Source organism: Dryas octopetala, chromosome 9 (genome assembly GCF_963921425.1).
Source record: "Dryas octopetala chromosome 9, drDryOcto1.1, whole genome shotgun sequence".
NCBI classification, from domain to species: domain Eukaryota; kingdom Viridiplantae; phylum Streptophyta; class Magnoliopsida; order Rosales; family Rosaceae; genus Dryas; species Dryas octopetala.
Genome location: NC_141374.1, coordinates 7,094,241 through 7,103,346, shown reverse-complemented (window position 1 = coordinate 7,103,346; position 9,106 = coordinate 7,094,241). Strand labels below are relative to the sequence as shown.

The window sequence follows — 9,106 nt, the reverse complement described above, 5'->3', positions numbered from 1 at the left end:
TGTAAGATTCTTATTCATGTGTTTGGTGATGTTGGAAAAGTAAACCAGCAAATACTTTTTTATTTTCATTCTCATATTTGGTTTGTATAAGAATAGAAAATAAAATGGGGTAAAATGGTCTTGAAAAAGTATCATTAATGTTTTCCCATTGGAAGGGAAAACCAACCCCAAAAGGATAAATTTTCATCCTTTTGGGGGCATCAGAATCCCATAAGCCATAAAATGATTTCACATACCTGCACTTATTAAACATGAGAATAAAATTATTTTCCCATCCCAAGCTACAAAACCCTGTACCAAATGAGCCCTAAAGGGAGAGGCTTTTTTTATGTTGATGATACGTAAAATGGGTGTGGGTGTGGTTGCACGATCAACACATAAACGTGTGAATTGGGGTTAGCCTAGTTGGCCGAGGACAAAAGCTCCTCCCTACACATCCAGGTTCGAACCCTCCCCTCCCCTGTAATAAAAAAAAAACACATAGACGATACTTATAGGATGGTTTTATACTATAAGCACACCCCCTCAAATGTGGGTGTACTTTTGAAAAGGTTGTAGAGTGAGTATTCTCTGCGCCAAGAAACCAAACACTATCATTGCTCCATGTGAACAATGTTGGTTTCAAAGAGACGTGTCGTTTAGGTAAATGATCAATAAAATGGGTTTGTGCCTGGGTACGAGAGCCCAAATCATGGACAACTTATATACGATGATTTAGTTTAGGCTTATTCACACCATTACCTCCTGTAAGATACTTTTTTTAACTTTGCCCCTTGAAACTTAAATCCTCTCAGTTTGCGACCTAAATTTCACACAGTTATTGTAAAAGACCCTATGTCGTCAACTCTGTCAATTTTTCCGTTAAAATAGTTGACGTGACACCTATATGGCATGAGTGAGACTCTTTTTTAGTTATGTAAGATCCATGTGGACAAAAAATAATAAGATCCATGTCAATTTTTTATAATTTTTTTTGTCCACATGGATCTTACATAACTAAAAAAGGGTATCACTCATGCTATATAGGTGCCACATCAGCTTTTTTAATAGAAAAATTGACAGAGTTGACGACATAGGGTCTTTTGCAATAACTGTGTGAAGTTCAGGTCGCAAACTGAGAGGATTTAAGTTTCAGGAAGTAAAGTAAAAAAAAGTGTATCTTACAGGGGTAATGGTGTAAATAAGCTTTTAGTTTATATTATCGACACGTTTCTTCACATTTGGCGGAACTTTCAAAACGATTGTATGGACTAGCTATTCCTCATGCCAAAAAAAAAAAAACAAAACAAAACATCATGCATGTTTCAGTGAGTAATGCGTATTCTATGCTATCAGTAAAATGAGATTGTGTATGGTTGTAAGAGCCAAAATCTTAGACAGCTTATAATCTAGGTTGATTTTATATAATAAAGACACCCCCTCACATGCGGCAGTACTTTCGAAACCATTGAGAGTGTGCATATTTCTTGCGCCAAGTGAAAAATGTCGGTTCTAATCCATAGAGGAGACCATTTCTTTTATTTAGATGATCGGTAAAACGGGTATGTGCTTGGTTGAAAGAACCAAAATCGTGGAAACTTATATAGGAAGATTTTATACCATCACAACACACCCCCTCACATTTTGAGGGACTTTGAGTATTCCTCGCGCCAGGAAATCAACAAAATTGTATGTTCAAAGTGAGCAATATTGGCTGTATTCTCCAGCTTTAAAGGGATGATCAGTGAAATGGGTTTGTGCATGGTAACAAGAACCAAAAATGTGTAGACTTATATAATTAAGGTGATTTAATACTATCAATACACCTCCTCACATGTGGCAGTGCTTTCGAAATAGTTAGAATATATGTGAGGTATTAGTATTGCTTGTGCAAAAAAACAAAATGGTTTTTTTACTCAAATACCACTTGAACTATAGAGGGTGCATGTGCTCAAATACTACCTAAACTTTTTTTGTTTTGTTAATTTATCACTTGAATTTTCACATATTGGCCAATCTACCACCTACCGTCACTTCAGTTAAATTTTCTGTTTATTTTAAGGGTATTTCCGTTAATTCATATGATAAAAGAATTTGAAATATTGAAAAACAATTCTAATTAAACTCACTAGAAAAATAAAAGACTTTAAGGGTATTTCCTTTTTCTATTTTTTAGTTTTTAATTTTTTTAATTATATTTTAAAAATAGTTTTTAAAATAATATTATTTTTTTATTATATTCATGGACGAAATGGGAAGTTTGGGAATTTTTTTGATGATTTAACAGAAAAATAGATGTCATATGGTAAATTGGCACATATTGATAACTTCAGGTGGTAAATTGGCACAAAAAAAAAAAGTTTGGGTGGTATAAGAGCACACCCCATATAGTCCAAGTGGTATTTTAGTAAAAAAGCCAAACAAAATACTTCCAAGTGAGTAATGTTGGCTGTGTTCCGCAGAGCTTTCAAGGGGAGATGTTTCTTATACATAGATGATCTGTAAAATGGGTACAATGGGTTAGTTGCAAGAGCTAAAATTTTAAAGAGCAGCGCAAATTTGAATGCCAAATAATGTGACACTATATAATTGATTTATATATGGTCCTCTTTCAGGTTATTTATTTTAAAACAAGTAAAACACTAATAAGTGTAATAACATATAATTTTGAATCCAAATTTGGAATCCTAGCATTATTGAAACATTAATTAGTAACATTATTGTCCTTTTCTTATTTATTATTGATGGAGATAATTCCAATAAACTATTTTCCTTCTATTAATATTTGGCCAGCAGAGGAGCCCTCGTAGACTCGTAGTCGTGAATAATGTGCTCCAATATGATGTAGCTCATTTACCTTATTTAATATAAGGTCCATTGACTTTAAGTACTAAATTATAATGTTTTTTCATTTCAACTACTAAAATATTTATGTCATTTCACTTTAGGTACTAAATTTCAATTTATGTACCAACTTTAAAAAATATGGTTATATCGAACTGTGACTGTCTAACAGTCATAACTTTTTTATTAATTTGTTGTTTTTTCAATATTTGCAAGGCTTAAACTTTAATATTTAGTCTTTGGGTTATAGGATTTCATCTCCCAAACCTAAATCAAAAGTTTGAAACCCTTAAAAATTTGGATTTTTTATAAATTTTAAATAGTCACAACTGTGACTGTTCGACAATTACAACTGTAACTGTTCAACAGTCACAACTGTATAACAAACTGATTTGTGACCTAATCCAAAATGTTTTACTCTAGGTTAGTACCTAAACTAAAAAAAATTAGTGTCTTGCTGCTTTATTAAAAAACTATTGACATTTGGTATTTAATCATAATTTTCTATTTAATATAATCTCCCTCCTTTTGATAAAAAATAATAATAATAATAATAATAATAGTCAAGTAAGCTGAACCTCTTCACATATCCCAAAAAATAATAAGGAAAGATTATGGTCAGAGATGCTTGGCATCTTAGAACACATAAAGAACAAATACTACGGAAGCAAAACTCAAACATGTGACCAAAACTTGTCCTTATAAAAAGAGGGTTTGTGTTAGCTCTATCAGTCACTTGTCTAAACCAGCGAATCCAAGAATAGTGGAAAACAAAACAAAAAAATATGGAGTTGGGTTTCTGGTGTTTGGTTTTCACAGCTTCAATCGGTGGGTTTGGTGTCATACTGCTGATCCTAAAGAGAGCAAATGAGTGGCACTTTGTGAGCAGATTGGGTGAAAAGCAATACACTCTGCCTCCAGGTGATATGGGCTGGCCTTTTATTGGTAACACCTTGTCTTTCCTCTGTGCTTTAAAATATGGTGATCCAGATTCATTCATCTCCAACTATGTCAAAAGGTCTCTCTCTCTCTCTCTCTCTCTCTCTCTCTCTCTCCTTCTCACTCTAAGTTTCTCACTTAACTGTTCGATGTAAATACATTTTAACTTTTTGCTGCACCAGATATGGTAGCACAGGAATTTACAAGGCCTATTTGTTTGGGAAGCCAACCATCATTGTCACAGCCCCTGAAACATGTAGAAGGGTCATGATGGATGATGTGCAATTCAAGCCTGGCTGGCCAAAATCGACTTCCGAATTAATGGGAAGGAAGTCATTTCTAGGAATGTCCGAAGAGGAACACAAACGACTACGCAGGCTGACAGCAGCTCCAATCAGTGGGCACAAGGCACTCTCTGTGTACAATGAGTATATCAAGGATGTCATAGTAACTTCATTGGATGAATGGTCAAAAGAAGAAAGGCCAATTGAATTCTTGACTGAGATTAGGAAGATAACTTTTAAGATAATCATGCACATTTTCTTGAGCTGTGAGGTTGATCCAATTATGGAGACCTTGGAAAAAGAATATGTTATTCTTAATCATGGTCTAAGAGCCATGGCCATTGACCTTCCCGGCTTCGCTTATCATAAAGCACTCAAGGTGAGATTATATTGGAAAATTCAGTTCATCTTTTTCTGTCAATGCTATTGAGGTTCCTCTATCTATTTCGACACCACAAGACTGCATTATACTGGGGAAGATTCAAAACATGACTAGTTTGCTATGATATCATTAAGAGAAGTGCAATGATCACCATATTATATCTAATTGTAAAGTATATATATCAAGTAAACTGAACTTGATAATGATTTTCTTGCATGCATCAGGCTCGAAAAAAGATGGTTAAGATTCTTCAAGCTGTTGTGGATGGAAGAAGGGCAGGGAAGGAGGCTAATCTGTCAAAGGAAAGAACCGATTTGATGGATATGTTACTCGAAGCTGAAGATGAGAATGGTAGAAAATTAGATGATGAGGAAATAATAGACATAATCCTCATGTACTTAAATGCTGGCCATGAATCTTCAGCCCATGCCACTTTGTGGGCTACTCTCTTCTTACATGAACATCCAGAATACTACCAAAAAGCCAAGGTGGGTGCATAAATAGATAATACTTGTTAGATGCATTTCAACATGCTTACTAGCCTTCATTTTGTAGTCCCATTATGAAGCATACATGCATACAAGAGAACCTTGCAGATTAATCCCTTTATGATGATTTCCATATTACATAATTTGGTGCACACTGTCAAATTACTTTCTCTCTCCCTTTATTTTCCAACTCTGCTAACCAATTTTTATGTCTATGTGTGTGTGTTATGCTTTGTATTTGTAAATAAATTGTTAGTGTAGAACTCAATAGCTAGGAGATTTGGTTCTGAAGTAAAACTTACGTTTGTCTGCAGTTGGTATTGGTAGCCATTATTCCTACCAATTACACCCCCTTGCAACTGTACCTTGATTTTTTTCAAATTTTTCCAAGCCAATTTATAGATGTTAAACATTCTTGTCATGTACTAATGTTTCAGGCAGAGCAAGAGGAGATTTTTAAAAGGGTATCACCAGAAAAGGGATTGAGCTTTAAAGAAACTAAACAGATGGAATATCTTTCCAAGGTATGTTTTCTGTAGCAGCAAATTAACATCCTGATGATATGTCTTACTTGATATGGCACATGTGCACTCTTTTTTGGGAGAGTTTGCAGAATATTGATCTATCACCATAATGTGACAATTCTAGCTAGTATGCATGTCACACATAAAGTGAAACCCTCATTTTAAACGCTGCACAACAGGGGAAAGTTCTTTGTTACCCAAACCTTCCCTCATATTTCATCTTCAACTATCTCACCTGCTAATATAAATGTAAGTAACAAGTGATAATACTTGGATAAAAAGGTAATCGATGAAACACTGCGCGTGGTTAACGTCTCATTGTATTCTTACCGAGAGGCTGCAACTGATGCCAACATCTCTGGTAAGCCATTAATCTATCTACTTTCTCCATTGCTTGTTTCAATTGTTTCTTGTAAGGAAAGTAATTACTAGATTATGTTGTATCTTCAAGGTTACACAATACCAAGGGGATGGAAAGTAATGATGTGGTTTAGAGGCATTCATTTGAACCCAGAATACTATCCGGATCCAAAGGAGTTTAATCCCTCAAGATGGAATGTAAGCAAGATAATTCACATTATTTAAATGTGATTTTTTTTATAGCATATGTAAGCATTAAATGGCATACCTTAGCAAAGGTAAGTGATCTGACAAATTCAAAATGTGGATTTGTTTTTTTGTAGGAAAGTAAAGCCAAGGCAGGAACTTACATTCCCTTTGGAATAGGAAGTAGGCTATGCCCTGGAAGTGATTTGACCAAGCTTGAAATTTCCATATTTCTTCACTATTTTCTCCTTAATTATGAGTGAGTTCCCTTGCTTCCCATTGGTGCTTTCCACTTTTCTTTGAAACTACTAACTTGAAAGTCACGATTTCCGTTTATAAGGTTTCATTTGGATATTTGGATTATAAAAATGAGGGGTTTGGATTTTAGTGTAAATTGTCTCATTACATTTTAGAAATATTAATTTTTTATGTTAATGCAAATTACATGTGAAATATTTGTTTTGGTAAATGAGGGGGCACATGTGAAACATTTGACCATTTGACAATGAAAAATGTGCTGTTGAGAATTCATTATCCAAATGACTTAAATATAGAGTTGTCTTCTCAATCCATAACAAGAATGATCAAAACTCTCCGTTTTTATAGCATTTTGTTTGTTAACATGCATATGATGCAAACAATTTAAGTTAAGATGTCACATCCAAATCTCCCATTTTAAATCCATATACCCAAATGCAACGGTCTATTTAGAAGGTGAGATTTCAAATCTAAGGATTATAATTGATTTAATTTATAGCTAGACTATTAGAATAACATTTGCATTATATTGAAAGAATATGAATGTCAAATGATTCATAGAACTTAATCATTTCAAATACATTGTATCTAGTATTTTTTAGTCTTCCTCCACACTAAAATAGTCTTATTGTCAAAATCATAGTCGTATTTAAATCCTAGGTTCCGTCAAAACGTATTTGTCATTCTATTAAATTCTATGATTTAACAGTTAACTAGCTATATGTAGCACTGAAAATGAGTTAATTACACTTACACTCCTTCAAGTTTATCGTCTTTTGACATATACCCCCTGGGGTTTCAAAAATTACACATACACCCCCTGAAATTTCACAACTATTGCATATAACCCCCTACAAGAGAAAAAAATAAATAAACAAAAAAGAAAATATTTGTATTGAGGTTGGACCTTACACCTTGAGTAATCTTATTAGGCCATTTCACCCCTTAGCATGCCTTTTTGCATAATTTCTCATCATTTTTCGTCTCACTATAGGGGGTTATATGTAACAGTTTTGAAACTTCATGAGATATATGTATAATTGTTGAAACCCTAGGGGATGTATATGAAAAAAAGATAAACCTGATGGGGTATAAGTGTAATTAACTCCACTGAAAATACTATATATGAAATGCTTCATACATGGCACAAAACAAAAATAATTTTTATTTAGTAAATAATATATAAATGGTGTTTGACCTTGAACTTGTTGAGTGCAGGCTTGAACGACTCAATCCGGGAAGTGCAGTGAGGTACTTGCCTCATACAAGACCCAAAGACAATTGCCTTGCAAAAGTTAAGAAGCTTCCATCATCAACTATATAATTAAACAAGAAAAGCTTCATGTCAAACTTGCATCCTTAATTTGTATAAATAAATAAAGAGATAATTAGACTTAGGTTATTTAGATAAATAGTTTTTAGATGGAGACTAGGGGTGTTTTATAATTTATAAAAAAATCATTTTAATTCATAATAAAGTTATTTTAATTTATAACAAAATCTTTTAAATTCATAACAAAGTCATTCCCTGATTTGAAGGGTATTTCCCTCTATTTGAATGATATTTTCCCTCCTAGGGTGTAGAGTGAGCTTTGTAAAGACTACATGTTAGGTTTTAACTCCAAGATTTTGGGCGCAAAATCTTGGAGTTAAAACCTAACATAAAGCCGTCAAAGAAGAAAAATAAAAGGACTTAATTAAAAATCATAAATTACTACCGGTTTTAGTCTAAAAAAGATTCATAAAATGGATTAAACTCTAAGTCTTCCATAAATAAATTTATAAATTTTATTATGTCACGTCTTACTTACTCTTGCATGTATCATTAAAAATTTATGTAGAAATAAAAAAAGAAAAGAAATATAGTTTTTTTTTTTTTTTTTAAGTCCAATTCACAAATAAGACTGATAACCACTTGCTACAGAAATATCCAACCCGGTTTACTTTTTTTTTTTTTTGTTACATGGCAGGCAAAAACGCCCAGGAAAAAAAGAACCTAACTAGCCAAAGATCTGGCCGTGCCTAGACCCAAAAGGTCAAAATCTAAGAGGGAAACAAGGGGAGGGGGAGGGGAATAAAAAATATGCAGACCTAACTTAAGATCATGACTCTACTTAGCCATAAGATCAGCAGCAAAATTGGCCTCTCGAAAAACATGGCTGATGGAGCAAGCCCAATCCTTCCTCATGAGACTTTGATAGCAAGAAATAAGGCTAAAAAAGGGTGATTTACATCAACTGGGACAGAGACCAGTTGAACAACAACTTGGGAGTCACATTCCACCATGACATGACGAAAGCCCTCATTCCAAGCAAGGGAAAGACCTTGAAACGGCCCCTAAAGCTCAGCCTCTACAGTGCTGCCCAGGCCTAAATTCACAGCAAAACCTTTAATCCACAAACCCAAATCATTACGAAACAGCCCTCCAGCACCAACTTTCCCAGATCCTTGCCAACAACTACGATCCACATTTAGCTTTATCCAACCTGAGTTAGGGGGAGACCAACTGATCATATGCAAGCGTCTAAAATAACTATTACCAACACAATTATTTGCCTCAAACTAGTCCCTAGCAGAGGACAAAATGATGGCTTGGGGGCAAGAAGGGATAACAAAACCAGATTGGAAGATATTGCAGCAACGCCACTTCCAACAATGCCACATGGCACTGAGAAAGATAAGAGACCAAGGAACCCATACTGCCCAATAAAAGAAGATTTTTAGTTAACCACAAGCCACCTATTAAAATCAAGAGCAAAATGCGTGGTCCACTTTAATAAAATGCGCGTGACACTAAATTCACCGAGCGCTCAGCAATTATCAATATGCGACAGTAACTAATAAAACTCAAAAAAAAATTTC

The 9,106-nt window shown here is 34.2% G+C and overlaps 1 protein-coding gene across 1 annotated transcript; it reads left to right on the top strand.

Annotated features, from left to right (window-relative positions):
• Positions 1-3,594: 3,594 nt before the first annotated feature.
• Positions 3,595-7,600, top strand: LOC147273527 (ent-kaurenoic acid oxidase 2-like). Its single transcript, XM_086257147.1, has 8 exons — positions 3,595-3,841; positions 3,945-4,425; positions 4,653-4,916; positions 5,354-5,440; positions 5,723-5,801; positions 5,892-5,998; positions 6,124-6,245; positions 7,463-7,600. Exons 1-8 carry the CDS (start codon positions 3,609-3,611, stop codon positions 7,566-7,568), a joined length of 1,479 nt encoding a protein of 492 aa, XP_086113273.1. The 5' UTR covers positions 3,595-3,608; the 3' UTR covers positions 7,569-7,600.
• Positions 7,601-9,106: the final 1,506 nt, after the last annotated feature.

What these genes read in the sequence shown, in the direction of transcription:
- LOC147273527 (XM_086257147.1), top strand. Translation starts at nt 3,609, where the DNA reads ATGGAGTTGGGTTTCTGGTGTTTGGTTTTCACAGCTTCAATCGGTGGG. An exon ending in ATCTCCAACTATGTCAAAAG is followed by an intron (nt 3,842 to 3,944) that starts GTCTCTCTCTCT and finishes TTGCTGCACCAG; the next exon opens with ATATGGTAGCACAGGAATTT. An exon ending in AGATGGAATATCTTTCCAAG is followed by an intron (nt 5,441 to 5,722) that starts GTATGTTTTCTG and finishes TTGGATAAAAAG; the next exon opens with GTAATCGATGAAACACTGCG.